At 38.7% G+C, this 14,681-nt stretch overlaps 2 protein-coding genes across 4 annotated transcripts; one reads left to right on the top strand and one right to left on the bottom strand.

The window, feature by feature from the left end:
- The first annotated feature begins 429 nt into the window (after nucleotides 1-429).
- On the top strand, nucleotides 430-5,177 carry LOC149008888 (Glutathione S-transferase family protein). Of its 3 annotated transcripts, none has more exons than XR_016174745.1 (4): nucleotides 430-648; nucleotides 2,842-3,181; nucleotides 3,279-4,086; nucleotides 4,178-5,177. XR_016174745.1 is itself a non-coding variant. In XM_089164143.1 (3 exons), exons 2-3 carry the CDS (start codon nucleotides 2,973-2,975, stop codon nucleotides 3,871-3,873), a joined length of 804 nt encoding a protein of 267 aa, XP_089020269.1. In that variant the 5' UTR covers nucleotides 430-648; nucleotides 2,842-2,972; the 3' UTR covers nucleotides 3,874-5,177. The 3 variants fall into 3 exon arrangements, 1 of the variants encoding a protein (XP_089020269.1); XR_016174746.1 differs by lacking the exon at nucleotides 430-648 and adding an exon at nucleotides 655-1,838; XM_089164143.1 differs by having other exon boundaries at nucleotides 3,279-5,177.
- Nucleotides 5,178-5,935: 758 nt separating this feature from the next.
- LOC149008887 (CRM-domain containing factor CFM3, chloroplastic/mitochondrial-like) lies at nucleotides 5,936-12,481 on the bottom strand. Its single transcript, XM_089163471.1, is given in 12 exon segments — nucleotides 5,936-6,373; nucleotides 6,607-6,666; nucleotides 6,755-6,892; nucleotides 7,461-7,577; nucleotides 7,735-7,794; nucleotides 7,883-8,175; nucleotides 8,264-8,420; nucleotides 8,554-8,904; nucleotides 9,712-9,842; nucleotides 9,938-10,421; nucleotides 11,234-11,892; nucleotides 11,895-12,481. Coding segments are annotated over 10 exon segments (2,691 nt in total). The 5' UTR covers nucleotides 12,256-12,481; the 3' UTR covers nucleotides 5,936-6,373; nucleotides 6,607-6,666; nucleotides 6,755-6,814.
- Nucleotides 12,482-14,681: the final 2,200 nt, after the last annotated feature.

Below are 14,681 nucleotides of genomic sequence, written 5' to 3'. Positions count from 1 at the left end.
AATAACTAAGAAAAGAATTATTATAGCCCTTTCTTAAAAGAGAAAAAAAAAAATCACAGGGCAAAAATAATTCAATTTTTTTTATCAAATATAATAATTCAAAATTTATTCACCTTTATTATAAACCCTAAGGTGGACGGCGCACGAATTATTCTCGACCCCGCACATGCAGACTCGCCAATCTAAAACCAGATTACCAAACTTAAAGATCATGTACAGCTGCAAGTACTCGGTGCTTACCATGATGAACCAATTGCATAAAGAAGAGACCATCATGGGACTTACAACTACTAAAAGATGCTTTTCTTTCTTATCTGGTTAGATAACCATTGCTACTCATGCAACCTGAGACACACAGGATCGGCTTTTTTCAGTCTCCCTCGTCAAGTCAATCTTTCCAACTCTCTTTAACTGTCATCCCCTGTGGAAAACTGGAATGCCTTTTTCTGGTCCAAGCTTTCTAGTTGTCTGTAGAAACCTTTTTTGCTTCAAGGTTACTTCCGGTGGGTTAGCAGCAAAAGCGCTATCACTTATGAATCGTTTATAACCTATTTAGCCTTTTAAGGGGACAGGGAGCACAAAGTACCTTAAAAGCAAAGAATTATGAAGTCTTTTGATCTGTGAACACACGCTACCATTTTTTTCCTGGTTAGTTCGATATTAACTTTATTGGGTTTAGTTTCTTTAATTTTGCTTCTTAGTTGAGAATTGAGATGGGTTTTGGATTTCAGTTCCAATTATATCACTAGCAGTCATTTTTGTTGATTTTGTAATTTGAACTGTATTGTCAGATCATAGTTCTGCAAATTTGGTTGTTTGATGCATTGATTGTTTTTATGGAATTCAGTTCAGCGATGGAAAGTTGGTATCTAGGGTTTTTGTAGGAATTTATTTGCTTTCTTAAAGGTATTGTGATTCATTAAATCACGTTTGGAGCACCTGAATGCGGATGAAGTACATAATGGATCCATTTGTTGGTTCCCTTTATAAAGTTTGGTTTGCTTTAGAACGAACTTGTTTTGTTGATTGATTTGTTTGATAGTTGTGTTTTACGTGGAAGGAATAGATGAAAGACTTAACCAGCATCGTTATGCAGATATATCATAGAAACATGAGTTTTGCACCTTGAGAAAATGAAGAAACAGAACTGATAAATGGAATTTGAGTTTTCCCAGTGAATTTTAGTAGGGGCATCTTAGTCGTACTAGACTGTTGCCCTAGCTAGACAGGTGCCACTAGCAGATTTAGTTTCATAGCATTATTATCATCTAGAGAGCTTCAAATCAAGCTTCAAATTAGATCAAAGCCTTACTTACTGGACCTGCAGCAAAGATACTTTTGGTTCCTTCTGTATTAGAGCAGTCTGATTTTCTTTTTATCTCTATATCGTCGATGACGATGACTTCCTTTTTGTATGCATCTTAATCGAAGGCTCATTTTAAGATGTTAATATGGGAGTCTGTTTGAGAGAATTTCGTGGTTCATTATGAAAGTCAGGAAAAACAGAAGGGCATATCTGGTGCGCAAGCTTCCTGCCACTATGGATATGGGGAGATAAGTTCTGTAACCTTACTTCCAACTCGTGGGGAGGCTATTTATCATGGTCGATTGGTCCATTCTTTTTCTATACAGGGATATTATTGTTTGTAAGCAGTTGTTTAGGCTTTAATATTATTGGCCACATGATAGCATTGAAAGTTGGACTGCCTTGTATATTCTGCACCAATCAATACTGAACCAGAAATGGTTTGTGAGCATTCTCAAATATTCTTTCTTTTCTTATCAGTGACTCATTTGATGTGTTTATAACATCTTCATCTTGCCAGCTGCTGGGAAAGGTACTCTGTCTGTGAAACTAGTATTATGATTTTCTCTGAAAGCTGTTCTCTTTACAATGATGTAGAGAATTATGTTTAAAAGATATTGATGACCCTGAAGAGGTCTCATTTATTGAAGATACCAGACTAGCTTAATCTGTGAATCTTTGTCAGCTTAAAACTTATCATAGGCTGCACTAAGCTACCATATTTGGGACTTCGTCAGTTTCATATTAATTTTTTTTTTTTGGATTAACTCTTGATTGTTCCCCCCTTTTAGTATATACTGTTTGGGATACTGGTATTCTCGTATCAAGGATCAGTTATGGAAACACAGCAAGCAAAAGCTGCTGCTCTTGTCTGGATAGTCCAATTGCTTACCCAATATGGTTTTAACTTTTAAGCTTTAACATGTATGTAAAGTATTTTTTACAAGCAACAAGTGTTATTGGTCTGCTGGTTCATGTATTGTGATCTGACAACGGAGTTCTTAGCTTCAAGTCTATTACTTGGTTATAGCCATCCAGTTTTGACAATCCAACCTCTCAGGTAGTTTGAACTTTGGTATCCATTCGCTGGTCAATGTTTTGGATGGTATGACACATAACAGTGCTCTTCCCAGCAGTCATCAGTCCAAGCAGACTGATTGCCTGCCTTGTCTATATTTCTTGAAATCTGGTGTCCTGTGAAACAAATATCAAACAAATTATGTTGATCTGATTTCAAAGATTTTAAAGGTGAACTGAAATTCCAACGCTGGCTTCTCATAGAAGTGTCTCCAACTATCCTGAGCTGTAGTTGTGTGGTAAGCATTATGTTGAGGCAGGGGAAGAGTGCTGTAATAAATAGTGGGTATCAGTTGGCAATGTAGCTTTTCTTCTCTGTGTAGTCATTCTAGGGTTTTTACTTCATTTATTTCTGCACCAGAATATTGTAACCTTTCACTGTCTTCAGTCTTCATCATTATTTATAATTAATTTGGATATACTTATTGAACCTCTCCCTATTCTGTTAATTTGCTCAGGTGAGTGCCATTACAGAGATCCCAACTGCTGAAGCATTGTTTTGTTGGCCAGAAGGTTCAAAAAATTGACTTGCAGACTCCCATTTTCTGAGACAAACAATAACAATCAATAGGCATATACTAAAATAATTATGCAGCTATATCATCATCCTTACTCCTTGGATAGCCAGAAGGTGAGGCTTGCTTTGGAAGAGAATGCCGTGGATTACACATCATTCCACGTCAATCCTTTGACAGGGAAGAACATGGAATCGTCTTTCTTTCGCATGAACCCAAGCGCAAAACTCCCTGTTTTCCAGAATGGTTCTCACATCATCTATGATACAATTGAGATAATGCAGTAAGTTGTATTCCCACTTCATCTTTTGACTTTCTTTTCTAGAGAAAGTTAACAGGAGCAGGACAAGATCTCAAGGTGATATAGTTTTTCTTCACAGGTACATAGAAAGAGTTGCACTAGTCTCTTCGGGGGTTCATCACAATTTAGTTAATAGTAGTGATGTTAATGAATGGATGCAAAAGATACAAAATTGGAACCCCAAGATGTTCACACTCTCTCACGTCCCTGAGAAGTACCGACTTTTTGTTTCCAAATTCATTAGGCAGGTAATAATTGCTCGAATGGCTGAGGCTCCAGATCTAGCTAGTGTTTACCATCTTAAGCTTAAAACTGCGTACAAGACAGAAGACAAATTGAAAGATCCAGATATGGTAAAGCAGTGTGAGGACCAGCTGGTTCAACTTCTTGATGATGTGGAGACACAGCTGAATGAGACGACATATCTTGGAGGTGATGAGTTCACTTTGGCCGATGCTATGCTGATTCCTGTTCTGGCTCGCATTATGCTTTTAAATTTGGAAGATGAGTATATTCTTTGCAGGCCTAACTTAACAAAATACTGGGAAGTTGTGAAGCAGAGGCCTAGTTATAAGAAGGTGATTGGGGGGTATTTTACAGGATGGAGAAAATACCGAACGCTGTTCAAAACCTGTTTTTTCCTTGGCATCAGAAGTGTGCTCAGGAGATATTGATTTAATAAGAGAAATGGCGGGCATGAAAAAATTGAATGAAAAGATGAGTAAATGTATAACTAAATGTATCAGTGAATGTATTATAGTGGGACAGGTTTTGATTCAACTACAAAATTGGATTAATTTAAATGTACAGATGGATGAATCCAAGAATTTAATGTCCGGGAAAATGGTTTGATCCAGAGAGAGGATCGTTTTCAAGGCGTTACTCAGGTCAGTATCTTGATATTGAGGTGCTTTGATTTGGTTTTTGTTAAGAGTTTTTTTTCTGTTTCAATTTTCATTATGTTTCTTTTGATCTCAGGTGGGACATGATCTGGAAAGCAAAACTTGTGAATAGAGTGTTCAACTGATGCCTTCTACCATATACTTCGCATGATCAAGTTTGGAAAATCATTTGGTAGTGTTCTGGTTGTAACATTCTTGTTCTCATTGGGATATCTTTTGTTTCTGAAGTTTTTAGACAAATCATGAGGCGATTGCTTCTTTGTCCAGACACGTAGAATGCAAGAAATGATAATCTCATGATTCTCATATGTATTGTAGTCTCTGCCCTGACTGAATCTTGAGCACCGAGGTAATAAATCTTTTTGCAATTTTCTCAGAATCTTGAGCACCGAGGTAATATATCTTTTTGCAAAATCTTTGTCAGTGAGAGGCGTGTCATGGATAAAATGTGATATAGACGTCCTCACCACCGTGACAGCCAACCAAGTTGCTGCATGGCACAAAGAGGTGCCAGGGAGAAATCTATCCCATATAAAGGCAATGAATGAGATCAGATCAACAGTATCAGGCTTGAGCTTGAGAGGAAGCATCGTTTTGTATGATTTTTGCTCCATTTTAGCAGAGCTAGGATTGCTCAAACTCTGCATAATGGGTCTCATTTAAGTACTGAGTCAGTACCTGAGGCTGTCACTGATGAAGTTTTATTACCTTCTGTTTATCCTCTCCCCACTCAACTCAGCAATCCCTTATTCGTGGAGATTGAAATTGGGAAACCCGTAGTAAGCTCATTATCTAGAGTGAATCCACAAGAACTGGGTTGAATCAGCTGTAGCCCCAAGCTAGATTTGAATTGAGAATTCCCACATTTTAGTGACCAAGTGTAGTTGGTGACCTTTCAAAGATCTCCTTTTACACCCAATGTGATGCAGTACCATGCCAAGACTAGCCAGCAAGGCAGGGTTTTCCTGCACCTCATGGAAGAGGCATTTTGCATCTTCTCAGCAGCCTAAACCGATCAGGATCTTGTTATGAATCTTTCATTCCCATCATAAGCTGCGACAAAAGGAAAAATCAAATTCTAGGAAGACTATCTTGATGATTACCCAATTAAAATACTGTGGAGTTAAAACCCAAGAGCTAATCTGGAGCCATGGTCATTCAATGCCAGCAATGTTCAGCAGTTCAGGTTTACTGCAAGATAGTAAATTAGTATCAGAGCGTCAAGTGCACGAGACTGCCGCTAAAGCAGGTCAGAGAGAGGTAACTGATCATAACAGAAGTGCGCTGTGAGATAAAATCTTATATATGGGACTAGAATTTTTATACTTTTAGCGTGCATTTAAATCATCATTACTATGTTTCAAGTTTGGACAGGGAAAAGGAGATGGTCAATCTGTTGAGGATGATAAAAGGTGCCTGGGAGCCAAATGTTGGAATATACCTAAGCGCCAAATGTTGTAATATACAAACCAACTATGGTGATGGCAACATTAATTACCCTAGAGATCTTGGTTTGAAAGATAACAACTTACTATTAAATTACCATAGCTGTAAGGATCCTAATTGAATTCGGATGTCTTGACTCCTTTAATCCATATAGTATATATATTTCTTTACAACCCAACGGTCACCCTATCATACAATTTGTTCATCAACCAAACATATAACTCCTCAATTCACAAATAAAAAAGGAATGAAATACTGCAATACCATGCAATTCTGTATTCACTTCTCCATTCAAAATACTGTTAAGACCCTGGATAAGTTAGTGGTTCTAAGAGATATACGCAGCACCCAAAACATTCACAGAAATGCACAACAAACTCAGAATAGAATAAAAAGATGGAAATGCTTCATCATTAACTTCAGAAAACCATTACAGGCTAAGTACTCCTTTCATTACAGCAAAACAACTTACAAGAGAGATACAGCACAAACACCACAACCCCCCACAGTCACCCGAGAGCTGAGCTCTCCCCGCAGCAAACCCAGCTTGCTCCACTCCATTGACTTCAAGCATACCCCTCCCCTTCTCCCACTTCCCTACATAACAGAAAACATTCCTAACTACCCGATTCCCTTCCACCACTTCCCTCTTCCCACGCGGACCACCTCCTGTCTCCTACTGTTGTGTGCAATAGGTGTGGGTGCTCCCCAGTCTTTCTTTGCCCCCCGTCCCTGCTAGCTAATCTTGTCCTGTGTCCAGCTGGGAGTGATCCCCTGTAACAGCTAGTAATGATCCCATGTTTCTCCTATTCTTGCGCCTGTACACCTGAGATATTTTGGGCCTATCAAACACCAAGAGTGATTGCTAAAAAAGCTCTGCAGTTCCATCAACAGAGAAACTCTTTAGATAGATTAGACCATCTATCACTGTAGGTAGAGCATTATATTACGATGATAAACTGTTATATCTCTTCATTCATTGAATTAGAAGTCATCAAAAAACATAAAATTGTGCCACCAGTACAAGATGGCAAATTTTGCGTGACTCAGAAAGCAAACCTTGAGTCGAACCCTGACACCTGAGGCATTCACCAATCACCATAGATTAAGTTCAGAGACCTGTAAGATAAATTTAAATTGCTTTTAACTCTTTTACTCGTGCAATCTTCCAGATAATAGATACAAATGGATTGATGGATTTTCTTACGCTCATTCAAGCTTCAATTGGAATGTGTTAAGTCAGGGGCCTCATGGCATTGGTTACTTGTCAGGGACCCTCATTTTCAGTGTCACCATCCTCATCACCAGCATCATACGTTTCAAGGTATGCCTCTTCACCTTCTTCCTGTTAGACAAAATAAAACCTGGTCAACGCTGGATGAAAACGAAGAATATCCAAATTAAGTACACGTTAAAAAAATCAACTTCCCATGACACAGGCTTAGTACCCAAACACATCAGTAACCTTATAAAACTTGCAAATTAAGGTTCAGGACAAATGACAAGTGGTTGCAAAAAGGCTAGGCTGTGGCAGGAAGAAAGATGCATCCACGTTACTGGGGGTGCAATTTTCTAAAGAAAACAGCCCATTTCCTTTTGTATCACATACAAAAAGCATATCAAATTTAAGGCATGTGCCATATTATAGAGTATCAATTGAACTGCCACATTCAGATTTCCATGTGATAAGAATTTGCAGAGAATCAGAGATAGCAACAAAAATTATAAGTTTCTAACATTTATTAGTGAAAAATGAATTAAAATAAACTGAGATTGAAAAAACCAAATGTGTATTTATTGCAGGAGGTTCATATAACCAGGAAAAAGGGGACTGTGATTTGAAGCGAGCATTACAACCTCTTTTATACTCCAACAACAAGGCACCAAAGTATAGGCAATATACGATGAAATACCTTTGTATCATCATCATCATCATCATAGTCATCTTCGTCATCAGAATAAGAATAAGCATCAGCCAGCCTAGAGTAAACTGATTTATCCCCAGTATTCTTGATAGCAGCCATTTGATCCTTCAAAATTAAAGCAAAAGACAAGAGACATAAGGAGACAATGATTAGTAGAAAATTATCTTCTCCCCGCCCCCCCCCCCAAAAAAAAAAAAAAAAAAAAAACTGTCTTTGGCATTAATTAGCACAATTTTTTTTTTCAAACAAAAGGAAATCATACTAGTTCAGATTTCAGCATCTGAATTTTACTGTGTAGTTCTGAGATATGATGATTCAGAGCCTGCAAATAAACTCAGAAAAAGAAACTCATCATCAGAAAAAGCAAACTTCAATATCAAAGAATAGATATAAAAAAGTTATGGCCTTACCTCACGCCTCTGAAGCTCAATGGATCTGGCTAATGCTTGCCTCTTAGTTAATAGATTCCGGGGCCTCAGGGCATGTGGGCGTTGATAATTCTTCCCACGATAGAAAACAATTGCATAACCTTTGGTAGTTTTATCCAAAGAAACTAACAGACCACCACTCTCAGCTTCAAGAGAGATTGCGATGTGCTTGACTTGTGCAAAACTTTTCCCTTTCACAATTACCTTCACAAGTTCCCGATGCTTCCAGTGCAAGTGCATGTTTTCCACAATACCATCGAAAACTTCTCTCCTCCCTAAAAATATCAAATATGCATATATTGACTGTCCAAAGAACCACTAACCAAAGAATGCAAAGGACATAAAGAGGGTAGGTACAATTACCTAGAAGCAAAAAGGGTTTCATACTTAGACCAATTTTACGAAACAAAAATCTCTCCTCATCAGTTATGGTTTCCAAATCAGTTGGGAGCTCTGCTGGTATCAGAAACTCCTGCACCTTTGCTAAAGTTTTCTCTGCCTTCCTGACTTTCTCTTGTGCCTGGCATATTATTAGTCAGAACACAAATCCCCCAAAAAAAGGAAACAAGAAAAAAAAATTCAAATTGTTGACATGGGTGATAGCATCCATGAGTGTCTAATGGATCAATCTTCTGGGGATGGTTGTCACTTACATGCTTCAGCTTCTTTTCAAGGTAGCTGACTGAGGAAGCATGTCTTGCCAAAGCTGCATCTTTCATCATTTTCTCCATTTCCTCACTGCTTGGTAGACTTGCCCAACGAGCATCTGCTGCCATGCTCTCAGCTAGGGTACCAGCAACTAATGGACCTCTTGCTGCCTTGACATTTGAAACAATTAAATTGCAAGCCTTCTGTCGTGCTTGCTCTTCCATATCTTGCTGGGATTCTGCTAATTTCTGTCTTTCTAACAATGTCGCCGTAACAGTAAGTGGCAAGAAATCATGGCCCCTATAAAAGACAATATATTCCTTGTTTCTAGAGACAAGTGTACCCCCAGTTAATTTCTGCATAAATGAAGTGAAATAAAACAATATGAGTAGTAATAGCTTTCCAAGATGCAGTGGCAGAATCAAATATTTAAAGAATAATGCATATTACACTAGCCAATTTAAGAACACACTGCAATGCTGCACCTCTACAGGTAAGGATTTTGTACGTGTCAACATTTTGTTTGAAAAATTAAAATGACAGCTGAAATTCTGGCAACGCATAAATTGTTAGCTGGGGTGATAACAGCATTCTTTGAGATTCCTATATAAACGTCTCTAGCAGCAGACCTTAAAAGACTACACGCAATAAAATAATTGTTCTTCACATTTACATCAGCATTAAAAGAATAAGAATATGACTTCCACTCGGAATTTCCAAATAAATTTCATCCAAAACAAAAGGCTTAAACTATCTCAAATTTACGAGGAAAAAAAGTCCCACATGCCAATGAAACAATGAGAATGGGGCAGGTCCCTTACAAGAACACACCAAGTGGGACAAAAATCTGCACAGATGCCTAGGTTTACCTATCATGGAAGATACACGGTCAGTTTCCATATTTGATATATTACTTCTGGCCAATGTACAACACCAGGTATATGCCATGGCAGTCAGCCTTTTGATAAAATAACAACTCTTCATGGGTAGGGAGTATTTCACAAAGAATTATTTCAGATTGTGCATTCCTATTGTTTCATTATCTATGTGACGCCAGCTGCTGAATGGTCACAAACTATTAAATTCTGCAAATTCTTTTATTTTTATATTTTATAATTTATTCTGGACCATGAGAAAGAAGCATGATATCACACATTCCTCACCTTGAGTTCTTCTGCCATTCTCTCATTGCAGGTATTTTGTACGCCACGTTTGATGGCTATCTTCGCAATCGCACTCATTCCCCATAGTTTCACCATAGCCATGGCTAGGCCTTGTAGTCGTCTATTTCGTCCTATGACAATTAATTTGCATAAGAAAATATGCATCTGAAAATATCCTGAAATATTGAAATTAAAATTCATAAACACATGCATCATCTGCACATACCTAATGCAAAATGAGGAGACACCGTCCTTGCAAGCCTTCGGAACCTTGTCATTTCCTTGTTGCTAAGACAATGTTTGATCCCATAAGGAAGGAGTCTGAATGGTGGTTTATAGCCAGGAATGAACCCAGGAAGCAAGTCTGCATCAACAGGCTGTGGATCACGGCCAGACCAATCACCAAAACGTGGACCCAGTTCATTTAACAAGTTGGTTATATCACTTCTATCCATGAGTTCTTCATCAGACAAAGCAGTAGAGGATACCAAAAGACCAGCATTCGATGGCTTCTTAGTCTCAACATCATCATTTGCTCCTACATTCACGTAGGCATCAATCTTTGAATCTTCCAAATTATGGGCAGTATTTTGAATAGCTTCTTTCTCTTTGCTAAAGGATTGCACACAAGTAAGCCCATATCCCATTCCTCTGTACAACACAACTGAGCTGCCAGACCTCCAGATCACCAGACCTCCAGTATCACTCTGCTAGAGAGTAGAAAGGTTATGCATATCAATGACAACTGCAATCACACAGACCTAGGGGAGAGTAGAGAAATATGGTGAAGAGGGAAGCAAATGAATTAAAAAGAATGATGCATGTGCATGAATACAAACAAATGAAGTCTCAGAACAAAGCAACTTCAGTGACTGGGAAATCGCTGGAAGACCAATCAAAGGTTTAGAAGCCTAAGCCTAAGGCACTTTTTCAGTCAGACCTTAGATCTTCTTTCACTCTTTGTAGACTTCCGATAAATATATAATACCAGCTATAAACCATCCAAATTCAGCACAGGAAATTAGATGGAAGCCAAGTATCTCATGTGCTTGCTGCCCCAGACTGATGGCTTAAATTAATGAATGATGGCACTATTATATCTCAAAAAACCTTCAGGAGGTACAGAGGGCTGATCCAACATACCCAACAAAAATTAATTGCTGGCTTCATGATAATCAATTGACAACCATATATGGTGGTAAAGTTAGATTTGAAGCTGGCCATATCTCAAATATTTTGGTTCTCTGTAATTGCTTATAGCATAACTGACCCCCCTCCACAAGAACCTTCTGTTATACAAGAGCAAAAAGCCTTCCCGCTAGAGATAACAAATTTAATGGCTCTATTAGCATCACATATGAGAAGTGTTCATTATGTACATAGTTAGGACAGTTCCCACTCGTCAACTTAGACAATGTTCCAATATCTGGATGACAAGGAGGAGACCTGTTCATTTAATCTCTTAGTTCCGAGTCAGAGAGAGAGAGAGAGAGGAAAGGAAAATTCCAACAAACAAACTTACCTCTAAAGCTTCATGGATCTTTTTCATGTCAAGTGCAGGTGGCCCTTCAAACTTTAGTTTCACTACTTCTTCTCTCTTCCATTTTTCATGAATAAAACCCACCAAAGCATGTGTGACACCTGATGCTCCAACTTTTATCCTCTCCTTCATCCCCAAAGCCAAGTTCCTCAGACTCCGTAATTCAGCTTCAGGAACCATCTTTTCTGCCAGTTCGGTGTGGCTCCTCCTCCGCCTGGGCTGGTCTAAGCCTCTCTCCTTCTCCCATGGTAACCGAATCAGGTCCCCATTATCACCAGAGCCAACTCGAACGCCAACACTTTCTTCGGAATTAGACCTCTCCTGATTAAAGCCATTCAATTCCTCCTCATCAACATTAGCAACAGAATTCATAAATTCGTCGGTCCCTTTTTCTTCCTCCAGACCTCCATCGTTATGGATTCCAGTCATACTAGGGCTAGTCTTTTCAGTAAATTCTCCCAAACCAGTCAACATGCTCTTATCAACTTCAGCTGCTGCAGAGTAAGAATTGGTTCTACGGGGCTTGCTCCCATGAGTCCAGGGAGCTGAAACTGACCGATTCCCCAAAGCAAAATTCATTGAGTCAGCCAACGCGGGTTTTCCTTCCTGTTCTTCCACTTCCGGTTTTTCCTCCTCCTCTTTTCTTTTTGTTGTTGTTCTTCTTGCCATGGAAACTTAGTTCTTTGAGAACCAATTTTTTTAGACCATTTATCACAAATTTGCTCATAAAAGCTGGGTTTTAGCTTTCTCTTCTTCCTTTTGGTCTTGTAGGCGAATTGGGTGTTTTCGGGTTCGTTAGTCTCAAGTTGGACTGTTTGGGAAGAACAGAAGGTTTGGAGACCGAGAGTTCTAAAGCCACATAAAGAGCATTTTCTGGTTTGAGGAATGAAGAAGGAAAATGAAAGATGCGAATGAGAAGAAGCAGAATAAGCTCTATTCAATGGATATGACAGCACAGAATGGGGAAGAGGAGATATGTGCCGCGAGAAGATAGAGAGATCCATGTTGCGCTACCGACTAGTGGAGCGATAGCTATGGCTTAAGGTGCCTTCTATTTAAAAATTGGTTACCATTCAGGGACTGGTTCCATACATGATAGAGAGCAGAAAACCTGGAAGTCAGAAAAATCTTTGATTTTCATCAGGGACTGGTTCCAAACTTGAAAGGGAAAACCTGGAAATCACAAAAAAATATTTTTATGATTTTTCCGTCCTAAGATACATCGATCCTGCAACGGAAAACAAAGCAGGGGATGTGATGATGGGGTGGGAAATTGCAATATAGTATTTTCTCATGTATTATTATTTTGGGATCTTAGGTTCCTCCCGGTCAGCTTACGCACATCTCGATTACATCCTCGAGAGGGAGCTTTGTCGTTCGTAAGAGTCGAACCCATGACCTCTCTCTTACAACTCTACCAACCTACATTGACCAAACGGGAGGAATTTTGCTAGACTAGTGTTACTCACATGGTGGTGCCACCATTGGATGGTTGCTACCTAATTTTCATTAAATCTTAATTGATCTAACACATACAACCAACTCAAGTGAAAAGAGAACCAAGTTTTTATTTGTCTTACGGGTATTAATAAAAACCCTAACTAGCCCTAACTAACCAAGGGGGGGGTTCACCCCCTTTTTTGTTGTTTTTTTTTTTTTTTTTGTTGGGGGGGGGGGGGTGGGGGGCCCCCTTTTTTTTTGTGTGGGCTTTTGCCGCCCGCCCCGGGGGGGTCGGCGCCCAAATTTTGCCGGAGGTTTAACCTTTTTCTTAAAATGATAATCGGATTCGGATCGTAACAATTATCAATCAATATCGGATATTTTATCGGTGGTTAACTTAGTTTGCTTTTCTATTTTTGCCGGATTCGACGAGGAGCGGGCACGGACGGAACCCGGGGAAGAATTGGTTTGAAAAACAAAAATCTATTGAGAATAAGAACTCCTACAAATAGTAACATTTGAATTATAGTTTCAGAAGCCACAGATTGGTAAGAGATCAAACTTTCGAGAGCTCGAACTAAGGACAAAAAATCCGCAACAACACTGAATTTCCTTGGAACAAAAACAAATGATTCATCAAAAGATTATTGTAGTAAACAATGAATATCCCAAACAACACCTTAGTTGTTGGAGGAGAGAGCTGATTGATCTGGTTGATAATATTTGAAAATTTTAACTCCACAATTAACTTTTGAGTGCCCATTTCTGAAGCTTGGAAAAGACCCGCTCTCATCGCTAATGCTTCCACGAAAAGGATATCTTGCAATTGACACCTCTTGCCCAAATCATCCCCTGTTAATAGCACCAATTCCTCCTTGATTATGATCTTCCATCCAAGGCCCAAGCTACATCCCAATTTAGCTGTCACTCAGAATCAGTCACTATATTGCTAGAAGACGTATTGAAGAAGGAAATTCAACCAGAAAGTAATACAGCTGCAAAAAATAACCTCATTTGGAGACCGTGAAATATTATTAAAGATAAGATCATTTCTTCACTTCCATAAATACCAGATGATGGAAGCTGCTAATGAAGATCTATTTTGTACGAGTTCCTCATTATTCTTGAACGTCAGATCCCAACTCTTTTGCCAAGCATTAGTTGGATTTCAGTATTCAACTAAAAATTTTGAGGGATAAGTTGGTAAAGACTCGAGACTTCAAATGTTAAGAATTCAAATCTGACCAAAGCCACTAACACATTTTTGATATTTTATTTTTCAATGGGTTAAAATCAAGGTTGAGTCAGGTTGGGTGTTGCCATATGAAGATTGATATCACCAACTCTCTCTTTTTTCCTTTTTCTTTTTCTTTTTTTTTCCTTTTTTCCTTTTGGGTCAATATTGCGACCACCCACTTAAGCTGTGGTTGATTGACGAGATGGATTGGAAAAAAAAGCATTATCAACAATATCTTGATGAACACTCGAATAAAATACCATCTTAAAGTCACGTAAAGATCGAATTGATGTCCATATAACGGGCACAGCAAAGATCTAACAAGATAATCATGATGAACTAGGTTTTTCTTTTTCTTTTGTCTCAAGTTGGTTCGTGTTATTTTCACTCGAGTAACTTCTAAAGGTAATGACTACTATAAAGCGATAATTGAACCTCATGTATCAATATAAATGACTTAAATGTGTTGTGATAACCAAGAAGCGTGTGTGTGCCTTCAATACTTCAGACATGAAACCTAAAATCTATACCAAAGCTTTGACCATATTTCAAATACTTCAATAGTACAAGAAAAGAAAGAGAAAATGGGGGGGGGGGGGGGGAAGGAGAGAGAGAGAGAGAGGGAGAACCAAGTTCTGACTAGCCCGGTTTTGGTAGTTCCAATTAATATCAACTCAACAACACCAAAGTTGAACATTTTGGCCAAACTCAAAACCTGCCTCAAAACCAATATTACAACCTTGGTCAGTATTT

This window comes from Hakea prostrata, chromosome 7 (assembly GCF_041222555.1).
Source record: "Hakea prostrata isolate BN-2017 chromosome 7, UWA_Hpros_2, whole genome shotgun sequence".
In the NCBI taxonomy this organism is placed as follows: domain Eukaryota; kingdom Viridiplantae; phylum Streptophyta; class Magnoliopsida; order Proteales; family Proteaceae; genus Hakea; species Hakea prostrata.
The sequence above is the reverse complement of the archived record's forward strand: the minus strand, read 5'-3'. Positions and strand labels throughout refer to the sequence as shown.

Coding starts and splice junctions, on each gene's coding strand:
- LOC149008888 (XM_089164143.1), top strand. CDS start 2,973: ATGCAGCTATATCATCATCCTTACTCCTTGGATAGCCAGAAGGTGAGG. Junction 3,182..3,278: donor GATACAATTGAGATAATGCA/GTAAGTTGTATT, acceptor TTTTCTTCACAG/GTACATAGAAAGAGTTGCAC.